The sequence below is a fragment of the Phascolarctos cinereus genome, unplaced genomic scaffold, assembly GCF_003287225.1.
Source record: "Phascolarctos cinereus isolate Bilbo 61053 unplaced genomic scaffold, phaCin_HiC Scaffold_726;HRSCAF=1367, whole genome shotgun sequence".
Classification (NCBI taxonomy): domain Eukaryota; kingdom Metazoa; phylum Chordata; class Mammalia; order Diprotodontia; family Phascolarctidae; genus Phascolarctos; species Phascolarctos cinereus.
In genome coordinates, this window is record NW_027556098.1 from 220383841 (window position 1) to 220408376 (window position 24536).

The 24536-nt window shown below is 36.9% G+C and overlaps 1 protein-coding gene across 1 annotated transcript in view; it reads left to right on the forward strand.

Moving 5' to 3' along the window:
* Positions 1–24536, forward strand: part of ABCB11 (ATP binding cassette subfamily B member 11) — a 113674-nt gene that overhangs the window by 55092 nt on the left and 34046 nt on the right. Inside the window, 5 exon segments of the mRNA XM_020990912.2 lie at positions 1722–1925; positions 4697–4867; positions 11969–12170; positions 13088–13163; positions 19188–19290. Coding sequence (XP_020846571.1) covers positions 1722–1925; positions 4697–4867; positions 11969–12170; positions 13088–13163; positions 19188–19290 — 756 coding nt within the window.

A 24536-nucleotide genomic window follows, 5' to 3' on the forward strand; every position in this document is an offset into this window, starting at 1 on the left:
CTATCACAAACTAAAATTTACTGTGGAATTCATGTCCCGGTATGGTGATAGCTACTTACAAAGTCTGTGGCTTTTGACATTCACATTTTCTCCACTCACCGATGTCCTACATGGGCATTGGGGTGTTTGGAGAGGACTAGCATCTCTGGTGAGAGGGCTGCCAAGCCCTTTTCAGAACTGCTCATCCACCTTTGGTGTCCACCTATCACCCAGCTCTCATCTGTGGCTCCAAGAAGCTGTAGCATGGCTAGCAGCCATACTCCAGTACCATCTCAGCTGATGGCTCAACCAGTTTGAGGGTAACTGATAGTCCTCAAACCCATTGGTGAGTTAGGCAGATGTCTACCCCAAGCACGTGAAGACTTGACCAGGTGGAATGGATGGATGAGAACAATTTGTTCCAGTGGCCATGAAGGTGGCTGAAGAAGGCACTTTGGAGTGCTTAGAGCTTGGTCAGATATCAAAGACTCCAAGGTCATCTTCTGCATCCCAGGTCATCTCCAGTTGTCTTGACTTTTGTTCTGCCCCTGGACTTCCATGAATATGGAAGAGAGAAGGAGGCTGATGACTGTGCAACTCTGCTTCACTTAAACCCAAATCCTGCGCAAGTCAAGACATCACCCCATGAAGTCATTGATCCTCTTTGAAAACGAAGAATGAACAACAACAACACGGGTGTTAGTTTAAGAATAATAGACATTCAAAATCCCTAGTTCCTCAAGTATAACTATGTTCTCATCAATGTGAGTATTCCTTCCAAGAAGATCATAACTCATCCATGCCCGCCCCTGTCATGTGCCTCTCTCTTCTTGTCTTCTCATAAGTTCATCACAGTATATCTACCCAAAGTGTTAGAGGCTTTCCTCAGTTTTTCTTGATACTGTAAAAATACTGGTGGAGCACTTGGGCTATCTACCTGTTATCTACTGCTGTTACTATGTGGCCAGAACAACTTGTTTTATAGTCTTACATTTTCCTGTTGACATGCTTTATTCTAGCTCTTCAAAGTTTCATTTTTTTTTAATGTGTTGTTACTGGTTCACACCCAGTGTGGCCTTCTGTACTGTCCTCTGTGTGATAGTTTTCATTCTTTTTGAATCTTGTAATTCTTTAGTGACTGACATGATTCACAGCCATGTCACTTGCTTTGCCAGGACAAGTTTAGATGTTGTTTTTTGCTCTAATGGAATAAAAACAAAACAACAACAACAATAAAAAAAACTTGTCCAACACCATAATAAGTATGTTAGATTAGATAGTGATTACACTGTCCAAACTATTCTGAAGAGTTTTGTACTTGGCAGGTACTTACTATTTATTCAATTGAAGCTAGAGCTAAATCACCTTAGTGACAGACCCATCATATAGAATCTTAGAATAATTTGATTATATTGAATCTTAGAATAATTTGATTACAAGGAAACTTAGAGGTCATCTAATCTAACCTCTGCTTGATGCTTGAATCCCTTCTATAATATATTCAACTGTGGTCATCTAGCCTCCCCTTGAAGACCTCCAGTGATGAAGAACTTACTACCTGCCAAGAGATCCCATTCTGTATATGAAGACTGGAACAGTAGCGAAGTGCTTGACAGTTTACAAAGTGTTTTCATTAGTAATCATTGAGCCTCTTTGTATATTTCTGATAGGTTGTGATAAAACGTTAAGACTCACATCACTGGAGGAGATCTCAATGGTGACTATGTTTTTATATTCTGCAGGTGACCCTAGATGGACATGATATTCGCTCCCTTAATATTCAATGGCTCCGATCCCATATTGGGATTGTTGAACAAGAGCCAGTCCTGTTCTCCACCACAATTGCAGAGAACATTCGCTATGGCAGAGAAGATGCAACCATGGAAGATATCATCAAAGCTGCCAAAGAAGCCAACATCTACAACTTTATCATGAATTTGCCACTGGTACTCTCTGCCTTACCTCTACTTCACCTAAACTTAGTGAATAGTAATCATTTTTCTTTCCATTTCAGCCTTGAATGCCCATCTACATCTTAAAATAAATTACCAATAATAACATGGAATAAGTAATAACATGGAAGAAAATTGCTAATGAAAATCAACAAGTCAAGTCAATAGGCATTTACTGAGCATTTTTGATATTTCAGGAACTATGCTATGCCCTGGGATACAAAGAAAGGCAAAAACAGTCTGTGCCCTAAAAGAACTCCCAGGCAAATGGGGGAGGCAACATGTATAAAACTATGTCTATACAATATAGATAAAAGGAAAATAGGAGATAATCTCAGAGAAAAGGCACTAGTATTAAAGGACCAGGCAAGTTCTCTTATAAAAAGGTGGCATTTGAGCAGAGACCTGAAGGAAGCCAAAAGACAGAGGTAAGAGCATTCTAAGCATAAGAGTCAGCCAGTGGAAGGACATGAAATTGGGAGATGGAATATTGAGTGTGAGGAGCAGCAAGTAAAATTTTTTTAAAACTTCAGTCTTCCTCATTGCTTTAATAGTGGTCCTTCAAACCCACATGGGAGTGCATAGCTCCATTCATAGTTCTCTCTCTCTATCAGAGAAATTATTTGGCATTGCTGTGTTATGGTTTCAACATAACTTATGAAAGAGTGAAGAATATTTTCAAAGTCATAAATCCACCTGCTAGAATGTAAACTCCTTGAGGGCAATGACTGTTTTATTTATGCCTTTGTTCCCCAAGTGCTTTGCACATATTAGTTCTTTAATAAATGTTTATTTAATGAATGAAAGAATTTTTAAAATACTATGAGGACTTAGAGGTCATTTAGTCCAACTCTCTTATTTTAAAGGCAAGAAAATTCAGGTTCCTAGAGGTAAAGTGAATTACCAAAAGTCACTCACCTAATTAGTATCAAGGTCACTCTTAGAACCAGGTCTTATAAGCCACAAGTTCAATGCATTTTCCAACACGCCCTGAAAAACTTTCTTTTCTCCAAACTTAAATGATTTTATTGCTATGCCATTAAACATGTCTCTGACTCCTGTAACTCAACAAAATGGAGATTCCTGAGAGTGCCATTGGTTATTTGAAAATAACTCGTATAATGGTGTTTAAGATCTAACAACTCTCTTCTCAGTTCAATTGTTCTATGCTTAGGAAGCTATCTTCAAGCTATAATAAAATATGTGGCAACCAGACCTTTGTCTCAGAAATTCAAGGGGTGGTGGTAGAATTTACAATCTTTTAGTAAAACAATTAGCTGAATGCCTATTCAACAAAAATAATTGGTTAAAATAGGAACTACCAGATTCACCGTAGTTGAACTCCTTCCCAGCTTTGTCCCTGCCTGCTCCTCCCACTCCTCTTGTGGTAGCTGTATAGTACCCGTTTTCACTCCAAGGAGCAATGTCATGAGGTCTCATGCAATCAACTGATTTTGTCTTAAATAATTGATTTGAGGGATTTTATGCTCCTTGACCCAGACATGGTTAACCAGATAGTATAACTCATATCTTCAAGACATTTTCCCCTTCCATATCTGTCTTTCTATAAAGGGATAATTAAATTTAAAATAATATTGTTGATTTTAAAATAGGTGGGGCAAGTTTCTAGTCACTGATCTCTTAACTCACAGAGCAGTTGCTATAACCTTGAGCTTGAGTTTTTCTGCTCTCAAGTAGAAAAGGTGTGATGAACAGTATTTTTCAAGTTCATTTATGATATTGCATATTTCCATTTCCTCATATAAGATTAAAGTCTGGCTAATGCGCTGGCCATTTGTAGTGTCTAGTGTATTTAGACAGACACAGAGTACATACTCAGTAAACATCTGTGGCTAATTCATTCAACTTAAGTGAACAAGCATTTTCTAAGCAAATTAATAATAATAATAATAATAATAATAGCTAACATTTATATAGTACTTTAGTGTTTGCTGAGCATTTTATAAATATTACCTTATTTGATGTTCACAACAACCCTGGGAGGCAGATGCTATTATCATTCCCATTTACAGATGGGGAAATTGAGGCAAATAGAGGTTAAATGACTTGCCCAGGGTCACACTATTAGTAAGTATCTGAAGGTGAATTTGAACACAGATCTTCCTAACTCCAGATCCTTTGTTTTATCTGCCCTCTACGTGCTAATTACTAACTAATAGGCCCTGTGCTGGGTAGTAGGCATATACAGACAAAATAAAAGAAAAAATGTCCCTACTTTCAGGGAGGGATATAATTATATATTATAACTAACATAATATAGCATAATTGTATAGCATAATTCATTTTATCATGATGAAAGACATAACGTATTTGATCACTTTTTCTTTCATAGCAGAAAGACAATTGTGAGAATTGTGTTTTACTGAGTTGTTTGCCTAGAGAGAAAAGATGAGAATTTGATTTGTGGCAGAGTTTTCTAAGGTGATTTTTCAGGATCCTGATCAATTTTTCCTTTCACTGCAGAGTTTTATTTGATATTGGCCTAAGTTAAGAGTGTTTGTATAGCCTGGAGAGCTTGAGAATGAAAGCATGAATCAATTTCTTTACATCACACGTGCCCCAAAGTATTGATTAGAATATAACCTGTTTTTCTTAAAGGAGGAAATTTCCTCCCCCCCTCCCTGGGAAGTTAGAGCTAAGAAAGCTAAAGTCTGAGCAGGACATAGCATGAAAGAATGGAAGTATTGATCCATTGTCGTGTACCAAAGGATACCTCTCATTTTAACTATTGTCTTTTGTCTTAGAAATTTGATACCTTTGTTGGTGAGGGTGGAGGCCAGATGAGTGGAGGCCAGAAACAAAGGATTGCTATTGCCCGGGCACTGATCAGAAACCCCAGGATCCTGCTTTTGGACATGGCCACCTCTGCCCTGGACAATGAGAGTGAAGCTATAGTTCAGAAAGCACTTAATGAGGTCTGTTGAAATGCTCGGTTCATTTACAATATGTAAAGAAGCTTTTGGGAAACATTTGTGTTCTGTGGCTTGTGTTGACGTTTAGCCAAATGTGTGCAGTAACATAATGGTTTCCTCTGCTTCTGGATTATTAAAGAGGCAAAGAAAGTCTCTCTTTCTAGGGTTCCCAAGGTCAGTAGAAGAGAAGCTGGATTGAGTCCCTGCTCTGCAAGTTAGAGAATTTTCCCTTTTAAGCTTGGGAGCCCAACAGCTGAGATGTGGAAACCACAGGGACAGCTCCCTCTTCTGATCCTACCTTCCCCTGTCAGCATCAGATGAGGGTCAAGGCAAAGGACACATACCATTTGCAACACTCATGAGAACCAGGATGAGGGGAAATAATGGTAGAGAAAGACAGAGAAGAATATCCTATTTCCTCAGAGTGTTTGCTGAGTCTAATAAATGCTGACATTCTAAATAACATTTTACATATCTCATTTAATTTGGTGCTCACAAAAACCCTTTAAATTAGATGCTACTCCTATTCTTATTCTCGTCTTACTGATGTGGAAACTGAGGTTCAGAGAAGTTAAATGACTTGTCCATGGCTGCATAGCTAGTAAATATTGAAAGCAGGATTTAGACCCAGGTGTCACCAATGTTTTACCAAACTGCCTTCATAAGCAGACAGTTCAATTTAAAAAGCATTTACTAAAGACCTACTTTGTGCATGTCGCTGTACTACAGTTATCCCTTTGATGTCATGGAGGTTAGGACTACAGTGCCCCAATGATCTGGAAAATCTGTGTAAGATTTTTTGGCCCTCCCTTCATATCAGAGAAAAAGTCTGATTTTCTTTTCTTTTTCTTTTATGGGGTGTTTACAAGACTTTATTGTAAAATTTGGGTTAAGTATTTGTTCAGAGGTTCTATGTCATCTGCTGGTCTTCATGTGTCATCTGTGGCTTCTGTGAAACTCCTTAAAAATTCCCATTTAATTTCTTATGCCGGGGAAAGTCGCCATGTGGAAGAGATAACCGTATGGAATTCCTGCCCTCAGGGAGCTTGTGATCTGATAGTTGGGCTACAGACACATACCCATAGGAAGCTCATTCACTAATTTAATCAAGCAGTAGGACGTGGGAGGAAAAGGGAGAATTTCAGGCTTATAGTGCCTAGTGACCCTATGTGGGAAAGGAGATGGCTTAATTTACGTTTAATTTCAGGAGTATATTGCTCAGGGTTAGTGGTATTACTTACTGCTAAGATAATCAAGATGTTGAACTGAAATTTTAAAAAATGTTCAATCTAGTATTTTGTAAGACTGGTCTTCCAAGTTCAGTACATACCATTCACAGGTGATCCACTGAGCTATGGGGAAAAATTAGAACTTTTATTTATTTTTTCTTTTAAAAAGAAATTAATATTTACTAATTAATACGATGTAATGTTTAATATGTACATTGGCACTGATTCCCTCACTCCATCTAACTGTCAGATGATCACGTCACCACAGTATTCAAAGTCCCTGAAGAAAGAATGGGAATTCTATGTTGTTGTTTGTCCTTTGTTCTTGAGGAGGACTATGACATTAGAAAGGTGATGCCATGACTTGCAAGTGAATTGGATTTAAGTGAGGCAGGGCTGTGCAAAGTCACCAGCCTTATTTTCTCCCCCGTAGCCATCTGGGTCCAGTGGTAAGACATAAATCAAGACAACTGGAGATGGCCCCCATGGGAATTCTATAACACTTGGGTTGACAGTGGTGCCCTTCTTTGTAAGGTACTATAGTTTACCTGTACTGTGTTAATAGGACTTACAGCTTATAGTAACTGATTTTAACTTAAAAAATGGAGAGGTAACTTAAAAAGAGGCCTGCAAAGGAGCAAAAACTGACTGGGAAATGACTTCTATGACAGATTCCTAGCATGAGCTAGTCACATTACTAGGTAAAAATAATGATGATCTAGTCAGATCTCACAAGAGGCCAAGTGGGGAGTGACCATGAAAATCTTTTTACCACTATGAACCAGAAGTTCACTGATTATCTTGTGGCGGTTATTAAAAGAAAAAATAGTAATGAATTTTTCTTTTATTAAAAAAAGACAAGCATTTCCAATTTGCCAATTATTTTCTCTCAGGTAGCTGTCATGTTATGCAGCCTAGCAGTTTTGCTTTTTAGATGAACACATTTAATGTGTCTCTTCAAGGTAAAAGTGACATTTAAATAATGAAGGAGAAACTAACTGCTTTTCAAAAGATACATGCTAGAGGAGGGTTTTGAAAACAGATAAATATCTTTTACCTGAGAGAAATATTTCTCATTCTCTTTCTTTCTTTCTTTCTTTCTTTCTTTCTTTCTTTCTTTCTTTCTTTCTTTCTTTCTTTCTTCTTTCTTTCTTCTCTCTCTCTCTCTCTCTCTCTCTCTCTCTCTCTCTCTCTCTCTCTCTCTCTCTCTCTCTCTCAACAATGCATGTCCTTTATAGAAATGTTCATTCATATTTCAAAAGTTTGGAACTAAATTTTAAATTAAAATTTTTCAAAGTGAAGAGTTTCAGTGGGTTTTGGACCTATTTGTTAAAATTATATTTAACAAATTATATCTTCTGATTCATTTCCAAAACCCAACTAATTGTTATTAGGGAAAGTGGAAATTTACTAGCAAAATTTCAATTAAAAATATTTGTATAATTGGTAGATGGGGTTAGAAAATGAGCATTATGATTCAGCAAGCATAGTCTTTGATATGCATTTGGATTTATCTATCTTTTGTAAACATCTTTTTCATATATGACAGCCACTAAATCCAAATTTCCAAATAAACTGAACTTAGAACCAGACTTCAATCACTAAATTTTTATACTTAGTAGTTAGTGGGAACATAAAGGTTTTTGCACAGTCAGGTAAAATAAATTATTTTATACATATTGTTTATTTTGTCTTTTTATTTCTATTTTGTGTATGTTTTATAATGGATATATTGGTACAGTAATGTGGACATACCATTTTATATCTATATGTGTACATACATGTAGATGTGTATATGTATACATGTACATATTGCAAATATGTACATGTGGTATCCTAAGGACTTTTGGGACACCTTGTACATATTGGGGATTCATAACAAAATGTTTTTGCTAATATAAGTATATGATCAAAAAGGGTTTGGAGAGAAGAGGATTCTGGTAAGACGGTAGAGTAGGTCAGAAAATTCCAAGCTCTTCAGATTTCCCCCACAAACAAGACAAAATAGCGCCTTATGGTGAAAAGCAGTAAAAATAAACAAGAGTTAGGGCAGAACAGAGGTCCTCCTGGGACAACACAGAGAAGATCCAAAGAAAAATCCCAGGATGAGGTTTGGTCCCTATGAAATGTAAACACCTCCAGACTTGTTCCACTGAAACAGCAAGCAGGAACCCCAGGGGCTTGCTGGATTGGGAGTTAGACACAGGAACTTTCACTTCCCAGACAGTGTTGAGAGTTTGAGTCTGAGCTGGGGAAGATTAAAGGAACCGCTGCTGATAAAGAACACCAGACCTAGCTATGCTGCTGAGACTTGGCCCAGGGCAAGAACAAACCAGCACATGCCTGGTGAATGCAGAAGCAGTGGGGCAGGGACTGTGCTAGTTGTGGGCACTTAAAGGAAGGCAGAGTTCTTGGTTTCAGTTCCAGGGTAGAGGGGAGAACTGAAGGAGGATATGAGGACAGAGGTAACATCCTCCATGTCTCAGGGCTAGAGGTGATTACAAAAAATAAGCTGCTACAAATAATAATAATTTTAAAAAGCGGGCAAAAGAGAAAGAATCCAACCATAGAAAGTTACTATGGGAATAAAGAAGACCAGGGTTTGTCTTCAGGGGAGGATACTGAAGGAAAAAAAGCCTCTCCTGCCCCAAAGAGTAATGTCAAATGGTCACCTGCCCAAAAAGAATTCATAGAACTCTAAAAAGACTTTAAAAATCAAATGAGAAAGATTGAGGAAATTTTTTTTTTTAAAAGAACAGTCCAAGAAAAACAAGAAGATTATGAAAAAAAAAGTCAACCAATTAGAAAGGGAGATTTAGAATCTTAAGGAAGAAGACAACTCCTTGAAAACTAGAATTAGGCAAAGTTATGAGACATCAAAAAATAATAAAACAAGATATAAAGAATGAAAAAGTAGAAAAGAATATGAAACATATTATAAGAAAAACAACTGATCTGGAGAACATATCAAGAAAAGAAAACATAAGAAAATGTGATTACCTGAAAGCTATGATCAAAAAAAGAACGTTGATACAATAATACAAGAAATAATCAAAGAATTATCCTGAAGCACTAGAACAAGAGGGGAAATAGAATTTCTTAGAAAATTTCCTAGAAATAGGAAAAATTTACTGATCACTACCTGAAAGAGATCTTATGAAGAAAACCTACAGGAACATCATTGCCAAATTCCTAAACCGCCAGGTCAAGGAGAAAATATGAGCAACAAGAAAAATACAATTTAAATATGGTGGTGCCACTATTAGAAATACACAAGACTTAGCAGTGGCAACACTAAAAGACCACAGGTCTTGGAACACTATATATGGAAGAGAAAAAAACTGGGGTTGTGGCCAAAAAATATCACACCCAGCGAAGTTAACATAACCCTGAATGAAAAGAAATGGATATTTAATGAATTGCCAGATTTTCAGGATTTTGTTAAAAAACAAAAACAAAAACACCTGAACTTTAATAGATTTGACATATAAGATCCAAGAGAAATATAAGGTACATATCAAAGACTAATTACAAGGGACTCAATAAGGACAGACTGTTTACTTTTTATATGAGGAAATGTAAAATGTATGACTAAGATTGTTATCAATAATTACATAGTTCAAAATAAAGATTGGAGTAGATCTGAGTATGATAGGATTCTAAAAAGTAAAACCATTTAGGAAAAGGTAAAAAGAGAAATTATCTTATACAAATGAGGTGCTAGAGGAAGAAGTGACACAGAGAAATTAGATGAGGGGGGCAGGGCTGGTAGTTCTGCAACCCTACTTTCGTAGGGAATAGGTTTAAGAGGGAATAATACATACATATTTAGAAGGGTATAAAAGTCTTCTAAATTCAGAAAGAAATAAAATCTTAAGAGGATAAGGAGGGGGAAAGGATAAGGGAGAGTTTTTAGAGGGGAGGATGAGGAAATAAGATTAAGTGGAGGTATAGAAGAATATTTAGATTAAGGGAATGGGAGGATAAGGGTGGGATCTTTGGAGGGGGGTAGGTTAATAGGAGGGCAAGATAGTAGGTAGAAGTAAAGTAGAGGAGTCAGGAGGGATAGGAAATGTGAGATACACACAAATATAAAATAAAGATCAGGAGTAGAACTTGTTAGGGAAAAAATAGAGGTAGTAATCATGATCTCATACAAAGTTAAAGCTAAAATAGATTTAATCAAAAGAGAAAATAAGGAAACTATATTATATGTCAGCCATATTAATCAATATCGTTTTAGACTATTTAAAATAACTAGACAGTATGGGGTTGGAATACTGCTGTGGTGTAGGAAATGATGAGTTGGTGAACTTAGAAAAATATGCAAAGACTTAGACCTATGAAGGAAGAGTTTATCCACTCTCAGAGAAACAGAGGACAAATCAGTATAGTGTGATCTTACATAGGTGCATATGAATGTATTTGCCTATATGAGTATGATTATAGAAATCTAAGTATATGTATGTGTATTTAAATGCATGTATGTATGTGCATGTGTATATATATATATATATATATATATCTTGCTGTGTATATGTGTATATATTTGTATATGTATGTGTGCACGTAGGTGTATATGTATATAGGTGAGTATATATATGTATATGTACATATTTGTGTATATTTATGTATATGTATATGTGTGTATATAGATATATAGATAGATAGATAGATAGATAGATAGATAGATAGATAGATAGATAGATAGATAGATAGATATGTATCTCCATGCTTAATTGTAGCCTTCTTGGTGGGGAGGGGGAGGAAGGAGGAAAAAAAGAACAAAGTAAAAAGTACACAGCAGAAAACAAAAGAAAACTTGCAAGGAAGCAAAGAAAAGACGGACAGCTCTGAATACAACGGATGGTATTTATTATATAGGCTTTCTTGATATGGAAATTTATTATTGTATATTTGTTATGCTGTGTACATGGCAATTTTCTTATTTTGTATTCAAATTTTAATATTTAAGTTTATAATATGTTTCTTTTCTTCTCCTATTGGTTATTTAAGTTTTAGTATGTAAGTTGAAAATTTTTTAAAATTTAGAAAAAAAAGGCTTGGAGACTATTATTCTACAAGTAAGTTTTTGATCTTTAGAGGTCAGAGACAATATCCATCTTCTGTTTCTTTTGCATGTTCCAGAAACATCTAGTCCAATGCCCTTCATTAGTGACTGCTCAGCACAAGTTGCCTGTCTAAAAGACATTTGTTTTCTTTTGACCTGAATAAGTCAGTGATATATTGAAAATTTCATTCTTATTGTGGAACCTAGCAATTGAATATTTGTAAAATTGAAATACTGCCAACCTTTAAATAACTTAGCGGACTTAAAGTATTTGGTGTTTTTTTTTTATTCTTTTTTATCATTCTCAGTTCTAGATCAGTGGCAGGTACCAAAGAGAGATTCCCTTTTTGACTATCAGAAGGTAGGATGGCCCAAGCTAGTCCATGCATAGTTAGTTGCTTATCAGTGTTCCTATACAACAAACTTCTGATCTATTAAAGCATCCTAAGGAACTGAGAAAATAATTTGACTCAGTGTTTCCTGGTCTTTATTCAGTTATCTATCATTAAAGTATTGCCCAACTCTGATCAACTTAATGACCAATAGTGATTCTAGAAGATCAATGAGGAACCATTCTACCCACCTCTTGATAGAGAGATGGTGGACTCAGGGTATAGAATAAGATATATGTGTTTGGACACAGCCAATGTAAAAATTTGTTTGTCTTCATTATACATGTTTCTCATAAAGATTTTTTTTAACTTGGTGGGAGAGGATGGAAGAGAAAATTAATTTTCAGACATTGAAAAAAAGTAAAATTTAATTTTTTAATAAAGAAAAAATGTTACCCATCCTTTCTTATAGGCTCAGCATGGACGTACCACAATCACAATAGCTCACCGCCTGTCTACTGTACGAGCTGCAGATGTCATCATTGGATTTGAACTTGGAAAGGCTGTTGAGAGGGGTACCCATGAGGAGCTGTTGAACAGGAAAGGTGTTTACTTCACTCTGGTGACTTTGCAAAGTCAAGGAGACGAAAATTTAAATGAAAAGCCAGTGAAAGGCAAGTGTCCTTTTTCCTTACTCTTGTGAAGTGAGCTTGTAAATGGGCAGAGGGTGACTCTCAGGTGTATCTACGCACTTTACACAGCAGTAGAGATCTCAAAAGCTATGGGATCTCCCAGGTGTGTGTGTGTGTGTGTGTGTGTGTGTGTGTGTGTGTGTGTGTGTGTGTATTTTGGTTTTGGTTTTGTGTTTTTGAGAGACAGCTAGGTGGCATAGTGGATAGAATGTGGGGCCTGGAGTTAGTAAGACCTAAGTTCAAATCTGACCTCAGACACTTACTAGCTGTATGACTCTGGGCAAGGCACTTAATCCCTGTCTGCCTCAGTTTCTTCAAGTATGGGATATAATAAAAGCACCTACCTCCCAGGGTTTGATCTCAGAGGATCAAATGAGATAATATTTACAAAGTGCTTAACACAATGCCTAACACATAGAAAGTGCTTAATAAATGTCTGTTTCCTTCCTTCCTTCCTAAAAGTTTTTTTTTAAAAACTAAATAAATACAAACTCCCCCCCCTTCACGTTATGCATTACAGAGTCAACTATGTGTCCATTCAGTTTCACCTGCATGACTCTCTTGGTCTAAATTGGCTTTGTTTTCCATTGCCTGTCCTTCCTGAGAAGTTGTCCCCAGGCTCTGTATGTTTCTCGTTATGTTTTTTTCTTCTGAGAGGACAATACCTAGGACACTATAGAACTTCATTGACTAAATGCCAAGGATTTGGACATTTTTAGCTCAGTGGTGCTATATAGGTGACAAGCCTTGTTTTTCACAATGGTGGTAATAAGTATTATCTATGACGAACAAACATATATATTGCAGTTGCCATTTTTGACATCAAAATAAGTGGTTCTCCTCATCATCTATTCTGTTTTCACCATGTGCTGAAAGATTGTTCGTGCTATCTTGTACAGGAGATGATGTGCCTGAAGATTCCAAACTTGAGAGGAAGCAGACCTTCCAAAGGGGGAGTTATCGGGACAGTCTGCGGTAAGCCTGAAGCACACAGTGCAATTTACAGTTTTCAAAACTTCTCCATGTTCTTCTAAAACTGTGTTCTCCACTAGTATATTTCCGAAGGTCACGTATCAGTGAACAGAATTTAAAGAAGGATCTTGAATGTATATATGTCACAGCACCCATCAATAAATAGCAAATAAATGGATTGTGTCTATGCTGGCTTCCTTTTCAATCTAATTGAAGGCTTCTCTGACAGTGCAATTCAAAAAGTGTTCCTCAAACACTTACAATAAACTTACCAGGCACTGTGCCGGGCTCCTGAGACACAATGATAGAAATGAAACAATCTCTGTTCTCAAGGAGCCTCTATGGGGATGGGGATGGGGAGGGTGGAGGGCAGGAAATAATGTATATATTGATAAGTAAATACAAAGTAATTCGTATTTTGGGGATGTGTGAAAGAGAACTAATAACTGAGAGGATTAGGAAGAGTTCCTAGTAAGAAGCTCCACTTGAGCTCAGCCTTAAAGGGAGCTAGGTGTTCTAAGAGGCAAGAGATAAAATATTCTTGATCATGTGGAGGAGCAAGGCAGAGGGATGTGATAACTGATCAAAGAATTGTTTGTTGAGCCTAGAAAGCTGATAAATGGAAAAGTGATTGTTTTTAGCTATTTGTTCCCCAAAACCAATTGTTATGTAATTTTATCTTGCAAATCAAACCCATGAATTTTTCTTTATTAGCACCATGCTCTGACAAACACAAATAATTTTTTAAAAAAGTCTGTTGCCAGAGTAACCCACCAGACATCCTACACTGTTTTTTTTACTGAATTAAATGAGCAATGTATTTTGTGGGGCAGTCAAGGTAGGGTTTCCAAAGATCTGTTGAGCAACTCATTATTTTCTTGGTTAATAAATACGGCTGTTCACCCTAATGGTATAGCTCTGTGTTTTTACTGGGAAAATGCTAAACTTTAATCTTGAACTTTAATTTGAAGTTTAAATCAAATTGCTCACATAAGAATAAAGATGTGTATATAAACAATTCAGTCAAACTATATTTGTTATCAATATACTGTCTCTAAGGGTTTTCTTTTGAGTTAAGATTGGAGTCTAATAGAACAATTAGTGAAATATCAGGGCATGTCTCTACCATTGTCTGCACTATTTCTAGGACATTTAATTAAAGTCTGTGCCCTGAGAAGATGCTCACTTATAGGACTGTCTCATTTCAGTTGTTAATTGTTTAATGAAAAGTTTCAAGAGGTTCTGATAAAATTATTCTCCTTAAAACTGAATTCAAATACCAACTCACTCAGCATTCTGAACATGGTTGCTTTTCTTTGTAGCAAAATTTTCTTTCTTTTTTTTCATTTTGAAGATACATCTTTTAAGAAAAAAGTCACCTTCCCACAAAACATTCACTTAACTTGAAGGACTCTGAATAGTGAAAGTCATAAAAAATTCTGAGTGTCAAAACCATTATGTTAAAGCTTTGATAATGATAGCTTATGTTTTATCTTAAACTTAGCAACAATCAACAAAATCATTCAAACAAAATGAAATTTCATAGATAATCTATAAATTACAAATTACTTACGATTTTGTTTTTAACTATATATATTAACTTTAATACAATAACAAAAAATCCTTACTGCTATATCCTCTTCTGATTTCTCTTTATTTCTGCATTTTTTAGATGTTGGCCTTAAAAAAAAATTGTAGTTAGTGTGTATATGGTGTCCCAAAATTCTTAGTGTGGTTTAAAGTTTTAATATCTTTAATTGTTTAAAACTGCACTAAGACTTTTAGAAGATCCTGAACATTGTTGTCCTAATTCTGCTTTCTTTGCTCTGCATCATTTCATTTAAGTCTTCCTGCATTTCTTTGTGATGAGGTTTTGGAGTGTTGGGACATGAGAATGCCAAGGCAGAGTTGCCTGGAATGAATTATACACTCAAGCCTTCTCTTAATCAACTGGCAAAGGGTTTATTGTTACACTTTAGCAAAAGGGGGCAAGGGTCCCTTACGGAAACCTGTGAGAGACTGAAGATGGTGCTGGGGTTTATATGGGAAAAGGGCATGGGAAAAGAATGCCAGGGATATTAATTAGGTAATCTAAGGGGTGGGGTGTCCTTGGGAGCTATGGATGGGAAAATGTAGGGAGTATACCAGATGTCGAGGAAGTTGTCAGAGGCATGGACCTTGGGGATCTGGCAAGAGGAAGACAGGGACAAAAATCCTTAGGCCAGGCACTCCTCTGTCAGTTCTGATAAGAGAATGTTTTCTGCCATGAGAGTAAATTTTCTCACAGGACAGGGGCCTACTGAGAAATTGGGAGGCTTTCAGAGATATGACCTTAGAGCTGAGGCCTGAGCACCCTATCATCTGTATCCTTCATATGTGTCCTTTCTTATGGTACAATAATTTTTGTTATAATAATGTGCTATAATTTGTTCAGCCATTCCTTGCTCATCAAACACATGGCTTGCTTCTCACTTTCTGGAGAACTCATATGTGAAAAGCATTTATATGATATTACAAAATGTTCTCATCATAACAGCCCTCTAAGATAGAGCAAATATTATTGGCTCCATGTTTTCAGATGGAGAAACTGAAACTCAAGTTAAGTGTTGTACCCAGAGTCAGGTCTTTTGACCTTATGTCTTAGGTGGTGCAGTGGATAGAGTGTCAGGCCTGGGGTCAGGAAGATCTGGGTTTAAAGTCCAGCCTCAGACACTTACTAGCTAGGTGACACTGGGCAAATCACTTAACCCTGTTTGCCTCAGTTTCTTCACCTGTAAAATGAGCTGGAGAAGGAAATGGCAAACAACTCTGGTACCTTTACCAAGAAAACCCCAAATGGTGTCGCAAAGAGTTGGACATGACTGAACAGCAACCAGTAATCTTATGGTTATGTGCACATGTTTTTGATTTCAATGGAATAGTCCTCTAGACCTTTCATGTCATTGGTGAGGGGACTCCCCTTAACAATGCAGATCAGCATCTCTTGTGCAACTGATTTCCTTAATAAAGAGTCACTGGGGCACTGAGGACCACTTGATTTGTCGGGGTCACAGTCATTAGGTTCTAGAGACAAGACTGGAAGTCATCTTCCTATCTCTGAGTCTGACTCCCTGACTCAGCCATGTTGCTTACCAATGGAGATTAAAAATCATAAGTGTGATGAAGATAATAGCCTATCTTTTCTAACAAAGAAAATAATCTGGATGTTATTTTCACTCCCAGGTGAAGCGTTCAGAAAAGGAAATAGCAAAAGTGGTCTAGGACCAAGACTGGTCTAGGGTGATAGAAATGAGGAAGTGGGATTTTTTTAAACAAATTTTTAGATACTGGTTTGAGTTTTTCAGATTAAAGTCACAATAAATATTCTAATGTGTCTGCTTAATGTTTACCATTTGTATCAATTAGTCATATTCTAGAACATACCTTTTTTATTTGATGAATTCTAAAAACAACAACTTTTTCAATGACCATGAAGAGATACTGACAGAGAGATGTACACATAGTGAAGAAACCGTTACTCTTTGGCAGAAAAGATTAACTGGAATGAGTGAGGAGGCCTAAACTGGTAGCTGAAAGAGACCTTAGGGGTTGTCCCAACTTTTCATTTTACAGATGAAGAAAGAAGAAACTGAGGCTCTTAAGGAGGTTAAGTGACCTTCCTAAGGTCACATAAGTAGTGTCAAATACAGGATTTGCACCCAGATCCTCTGACTCAAAGGCCAGTTCCCTTTCCAGTGTGTCACCCTGCCTCTTATGAAAAATTTTGTGCTGAAAGATTGGACTCATCTCTGCAGTATTTCAGTTCCTCCTTAGTAGAATCTTAGGTACGTGAATTTTATCATGTCACCTGAAATTAGTGTTCTGCAAACAAATAAAGCACTCGTACATTTAAGAAGGGTCCTCAGAGCTCACAATGACACCACTTGGCAGGAGCCATTACAAACTTCTAAGGAAAGGAACATTGTCAATTCTATCTTTGACTACCACTTCTATGTTCATCTTCTCCTCTCTACTCACATAGCCTCTACCCTTAGTTCAGGCCCTTATCACCACTTACCTGCTCCATTGCAACAGCCTTTTAATTGGTCTTCCTGTTTCTAATCTAGCATCCTACTGCTGCTGCCACCACCCCCCACTGGTGTATCTTCTACCTTCCCCAGGTTGAAACCTACCTGTCTTGTATGTCACTTCTTCGTTCTGGAAAAAATGATTCTACCTATGTTACCTAATCTAAAGAAGGGACTCTGATGCTAGGGAATCTAAGAATACATGGGGGGGTGAGCTTAGCATCATGACAGACCAATAGGGAAGAACATCTGTGGGCTGGACCAACTTTGTGTCCCTTCTTTGATCCCAACTGTTTTTGGACTGCTCCAATAGCTGAGTGAATATGTATGAAAAGATAATGTCCTTGGTTCAATTTTACTAAAATATTCACAAGGTGATCCTTGTGTTTGGTACGTAGAACCTGCACAATGTTGCCCTGTACCCTCCCTGTATCACACCCATGAACATATTTATACAGAGGAAATCAGGTGATGCGATCTGGTTGGACCATGTATGCCTTTTTCCCTTAAGGGAAGAAGGGAATCATGTGCAAAGAAATATCTAGAATGACTAATAAATTAATCCGTAGGTGCAACCCCTGATACCTACCCCTGTAGGTGTAATTTTACCTACCTCTGTGTTTATCCTTGTAGGATCTACAAATGGTAGGTATATTTAAAAGCTCTTGGGGGGGTCTGCTTAACCTAGATTTGTAAAAAAAAAAAAAAGAATAAATAAATAAATAAATAAATAACAAAAAACCAAACCCTATTATCTCCCTTTGTCCTCTTGAGTATAAGAAAATGCTTGCTCCAAGCTCCTAGGCCCACTCTGATTCAGTCTTCAGTTCTGGGGAGAGCTGATTTCACTTCTCAAAATGTATATGAAGGCATTTTAGTTAGTAGAAAGTAAGCTGGGTTTAGTCAGAACATTTGAGTTTGAAACCTGGCTGTACCCCTAAATCTGTTAGAGGACCTTGGGCTATTCAGATAAAATCTCTGGGTTTCATTTTCCTTATCAGTAAAATGAGGGGGTTGAAATAAGTGACCTCTAGGGCCCCTTCCAGCTCTAAATCTATAATCCTATGAAGAAAATTGAGGATATCATGTCTCCTGGTAGCTGAGAGTGTGTGTGTGTACAAGTATTCTACCAGCTGTTCATATGCTATTTATAAACCCATCAGTCAGATCCAAAAATGGTCTCTGTCATTTGAGGTCCTAAAGCAGATTAGAGCTCTAGGTTACAATAAATGAAGAGAACATTGACAATTTAAAAAAAAATCACCCTGGTTCAAGGTTCATAAAGTATTTGCTTCGTAATAATCATGTGGAATAAGTGGTTTATGTATTATCCCCATTTGACAGATGAGGAAACTGAAGCTCTGGGGAATTGTCTCAAGTTGACACATTGATTTCTAGGTCTTGGGCATCTAAATTCAGCAAGTTTTCCACTACAGGGAATCAAAGGAAGCCTTGAAATGTATAAGAAGTCACCATGAAAGGGCAGCATGCAGACTGAATGGAGGTGTACGAGGAAGACAAGAATAGCTTTGTCTTGGAGGTGGTGGTGGGGAGGAGTGGGAATGTGCCGATTGTATACATATCAGCCTCTCACCACAAAGGCTATGCTACTTTTAGGCAGTAGCTCCACTCTCTGGCCTCCATTTTTTAGAAAGAAGAGAGCAGCAAACCAAGGTCTCTCCCAGCATTAACCATTTATGATTCTCCTTTCAGCAATCAGCTAGCAGGTCACTTCTGCCCCTCTGACTATTCAAATGAATGCCTGCATCTTGGAGTGATCACTTAATTCCCAGCTTTATCACTAATCTTGCCAGGAAGCCCTTTGTTACTAATGCTGGATTAAAAGTTTTGTTGATTATTATTTTTTTCAATTCATGCTTGTGGTGTAAACCTGAGTAGAAGGGGAGCTCATTCCAACCTGTCTGGATCACTTACCTCTCTTTCATCTTTCTGTTTTCAGAGCTTCCCTCCGCCAGCGTTCCAAGTCTCAACTTTCTAATATAATGCAGCAGCCCCCGTTACCTGCTTTAGACAATATATCTTCTTATGAAGAAGACAACAAGGTCAGACATAACTATGCATGGGGAAAATTAAGGATAAATATAATCCATATCATTCAGATGCCATTTAAACCTAAGCATATGGATTGATTGGGGGTTTCTACAATAAATTGTTCTAACTCAGATTAATTGGGGGTAAGTTATGCTCAAGTGATAACATGTCAGAATTCTCACTGTTTTTAAGTACTTAACAGTAATGAAAACTAGGTGAATAAAACATTGTGTAATAGAGGTTTGTAGGGGACATTAATGAATCAATAAGGATTGCTTATAATTAGTAAATTAATTACTGACACATAATTGTGCTTCTAAAATACTTGAGGATGACAGAAAACATCCTTTTTCTCTTATGGTTTAAAATATCCCCCTGCAGTCAGGTTTACAAACATTTGCACTACTTCTCCACATAATTCCCATAATTACAAAGAAAGGCTTTGCTAAACAAAGGTATGCTTGAGTCTACCAGGCATGGGGAACCTGCTGCCTCGAGGCCACATGTGGCCCTCTAGGTCCTCAAGTGGGGCCCTTTGACTGAATCCAAACTTCACAGAACAAATCCTCTTAATAAAAGGATTTGTTCTGTAAAACTTAGACTCAATCAAAAAGCCACACCCAAGGACCTAGAAGGCCCCAGTTTCCCCACCCCTGGAACCCTGTCCAAATGAAAACACATTCTAAATGAATGGGATCTGAATTAAAGTCATTTACAGAACACTATACTGGAGAGGGCACTGAATTCGGATTCAGGAAGACCTGAGTTCAAATCCTTCCTAGCTCTGTGACCCTGGGCAAATCATTTAATCTCTCTAGGACTCTGTTTCCTAATCTGTAAAATAAGGGGTTGAATGCAGTGCCTAAGACTCCTTCCAACTCTGCAACCTTGGTTCTGTTTCATGGTGAGCTTTCTTTCTTTAAACACACAGTTTTCTAGGTTTTGGGAGAAATTTGAAACAAATGATAAAGCACAAAAGTCACAGCACAAAAAACTAAAGATACAAGAAAAGAATCTACACATATGCATAAATGTCTGTCTTTGTAATACAGCAAATACTGGGCTTCATAGACATTGTTTAAGCTTACTTAAGCTCATAAGCTTCCTCTATCATGAGAGCAAAGATTTTCTATAATATTTTATAAAGGCAAGTTAGAAAAGAAACAATAAAATATTACAATTTTAAGTACCAACAGAATTCATGACTTTGTGTTTAGTAAGATAACCGTGCATTTAGCATTTTTTCTTTTAACAAAATCTCAGATTCTGTTTTGGTTACAGGAATTTAGAAACTTGCCTTGAGTAATTGTGAACATTTGTGACCCATTATGAGAAAGGGAGTGAATTACAGTGTGGTTTACAAACAAAAGATGGAGCAAGAAGGAGTGGAAAGGTCCTCTTTTATCTTAATGCAGAGTCATTTTACAAATAGAAGATTATTCAACTTCTAAGAAGGTTTGAATATGATTATAGATCTCAGTTTTCTTATAAAAAAGATGAGTCATAGAAAATGTTTATGAGAACCATATGGTGTTACTCATTCTAGATATTATATATCTTTCAGTTCTGGATTCTTTTACAGTCATTATGACACTCCCATTGACAATCACTGAATGACTGCATTTTATTGAGTCTCATTCAAAAAATTATTGAGAGGAGAAAGATATTAACCTCTGACCAGAGTCAGAACACAAATTTTAAAGACAATCCAGTTCCAATTTTTGCCTTTTTAATGGTTTTTCCAATTAACTTTTTAAGCAGTTGGCCCATTCAAAAAGAAGAAAACAAAATCCTTTATTTTTTAAGTCTATAGAGTTCATAGTAGAGCCTCAAGGTATAGTCAAGACCCATGGTTAGACCTGTACTTTAGGAAGATCAGTCTAATAGAGGGGAGTAGAGTAGGCAGAGACTTGAGGCAGGGGGTCAAAACTTGCAGACCATTGAAAATCCAGGAATGAGGTGGTGACAATGTCAGAGGAGAAGAGGTGTCTATGACAGATGTTGTGAAGGTAGAAAGGAGAGCACTGTAACTAACTGGATATGTGAAGTGAGAGACTGAAAAATCAAGGATACCACCTAAGTTGTGAATATAATGGTATCTTTTGACACTAATAGGAAAGTTAAAAAGAATAAGATCAATTGCATTATATTTGTCCATGGCAAATGAGGTCCTTATCCATTTGTATGTAGAAATATCTAAAGCTTTAAAATAAAATCAGAATTTGTTTCTAGAAAAAAAGAGATAGTCAAGACCACCTGACTGTCAACTATGGGGATAAATGCCCTTCTCGTAGTCTACTGAAGGCCACTGATGCTAAAGAAAAAAAAAATTAAATCATATTAGTAAAAAGAAACTGAGTTTAGTTATTTTAGATTCTTTTTTTTTAGAAAGATAGAAAATTAAGGCATTCCATTCATCTACATTCTTAAATAGGAACATGGAATATAAATCATTGTTAAGGGTGTACAACAATAGTAAAAATGCTTCAGTTCTATGCTATAATTAGAGGTGGAGGACTAGAGGGAGATAGCAGATGGCAAAGCAGGACAACGCCAGTTAGAATAATGTACAATGGTGACAGATGCAGTGGCTATGAAGCCTGAAAAGCTGATGAATTGCGCTTTGTTGATACCCAATCAGTGTGATGCAACTGTGACTAAAAGTCAAAGGAATAGCCCACAATGTGGGATGGGGTGGGAGTGGTAGATAAACTACTGGCTACAAATGCTTTCATTATTCTCTAGTTCAGTTGTTTTAGTAGTGTCCAACTCTTTGTGACCCTGTTTGGGGTTTTCTTGGCGAAGATACTGGAGTGGTTTGCCATGTCCTTCTCCCACTCATTTTACAGATGAGCAAACTGAGGTAATTAGGGTTCAGCGAGATACCCCAGGTCACACAGTGTCTGAGGCCAGATTTGAACTTATGAAGATGAGTGTTCTTGTTTCTAAACCCAGTGCTCTACCCACTGTATTACATAGTTGCCCCATTCTCTAATAAGTATGTTGAAAAAATTAGAAACAGATCTTAGGTTTGTTAGGTTTGTTTGTTTTTTACAATAGCTCCAGGTCACAGCAATACATTAAAGACAAATTAGGGCAATTGCAAGAAATAACTTCTTCCCCAAATACAGGTTAGATGAAATGAGAGCTGAAATTGAGTTACTATTAAAATCAGAAGAGAGAAAGTTGAAGAATCTCAGTTCATTAAAAATCTCCACTTAACATAATCTCCAGAAATTCTATCTAATAATGAAACAAGCAACAAAAAGAATATCAACATCTCAAATTACAGTACAGAGGAAATAAGAATACAGAATTTTGAAAAGCTCCTTCGCAATTTGATAGCATAAATCCAACTAGTAGGTCAACTATACCAAACCAGATTAATTCAGAAAAGCTGGTGTTTGCTATAGCCGTGATGAATTCTCCTGGATGTATATAGGAGAATACGTTCTCTCATAATAACTGAAAGAAAGCATAGCCCCTCTCTGGAGCCACTTACCAGTTTGCATGTAGGTTGGTAGGCCAAGTGCCACCCTAAGAAGGTGGTTGTTATTATTCTCTCAATGTTGTCAGGGTAACCCTGAGAGGCCAAGTCTTTCATGGGTCCCTACCAGTGTGATCCCTATGGATAATCAATTAATGCCCTCAATAAGCTTTTAGCAAAAGATAGTTACTAAATAGATATAGTAAAAACAACAACAACAACAACAACAATTGGTACAAAACATTCTGCTCAAAGGTGAGGTATACTTTTCTCCTGCATGCACAAAAGTCCCTAGGAAGAATGTGTTCACTTAAAGCACAAAGATAGTGAGGCACAAATGTAAGGAATATTTGTGTCAAGAAGGTACCTTGCAAGGCAACAAGAGTTCTTTTCTCCCTTTGTGGAATGCTCATTATGTTTTCCTCAGGTGTGGCTCCCTATTAAAGCTCTGAGATTGGTGCTTTCCTAGAGTCCATAGCTAGCATTCTCTCCACCACAGAGAGGTCACATTCCCTGAAATTGTTTGTTTGCTCTGGTGGGTATCCTGTTGTACCTATCTGTGTTTATGTTTGTCCATTTTTGTCCTTGGTATTTCTCTCTCTGCTCCCAGTTGGATGTATTTCCCTTATTAATCTTTTCAGATGATGCCAATGGGAGACAAGGAGAGGGAAAGGCTAGATAGTCATAAGAAGTCCAACACAGCAAAAACACAAATTGGATCAAACATAAACCAGAAAGTTTGTGTACCATTACTATAATGAACCACTAAGTAAAAGGATGTGATTGAAGCTCTAGGTTCTCTATAAAACTTGAAAATATTGGGTTTGGAGAAGATCCATAATTATTGGCTTGCACATTTCACAATGATACATGAATTGCTAGAAAGAATTTTACAAGCTTACTCTTAGATAAAAACCTGATTCCACTTTTCTTAACAGAAGGTATCACACATATTCTGATAAAAGATAAGAAAGACATCTAGTGCTAAAAGATGAGAACATTGCTGACCAATTATATGTGTTGTACTTTATTCAAGTAATTCACAGATTGAGTTACTAAAAGCTTATAAAATCCTTAACAGAAAAATAACATTGGTTGAAGAACAAAACGGATGTGCTTAAAAGTCCTAGGGGCTTAAAAAGAAATTTGTTATTGATTAGGTAATTACTGATGAAGCCACTCAAAAGTGCTATAACATTTATATTGCTTCTACTATAATATAAGAAATCAAAGCTATCTGTAGTCATATAAAAAATGCTCTAAATCACTATTTATTAGAGAAAAGCAAATTAAAACACCTCTGAGGTACCATCTCACATCTATCAGATTGGATAATATGACAGAAAAGGAAAATAAGCATTGGAGAGGATGTGGGAAAATTGGGACACTGATGCACTGTTGGTGAAGTTGTGAACTGGTCCAACCATTCTGGAGAGCAATTTGGAACACAAACTGTGCATATCCTTTGACCCAGCAATAGCACTACTAGGTCTGTATCCCAAAGAGATCTTTAAAAAGGGAAAAGGACCTACATGAACAAAAATATTTATAGCAGCTCTTTTTGTTGTAGCAAAGATTTGGAAATTAAGGGAATGCCCATCAAGTGGGGAATGGCTGAACAAGTTATGGTATTTGAATGTAATGGGATACTACTGTGTTGTAAGAAATGACCAACAGGTGGATTTCAGAAAAGCCTGGAAAGACTTACCTGAACCAATATAAAGTGAAGTGAACAGAACCAGGAGAACATTGTATACAATAAAAGAAACA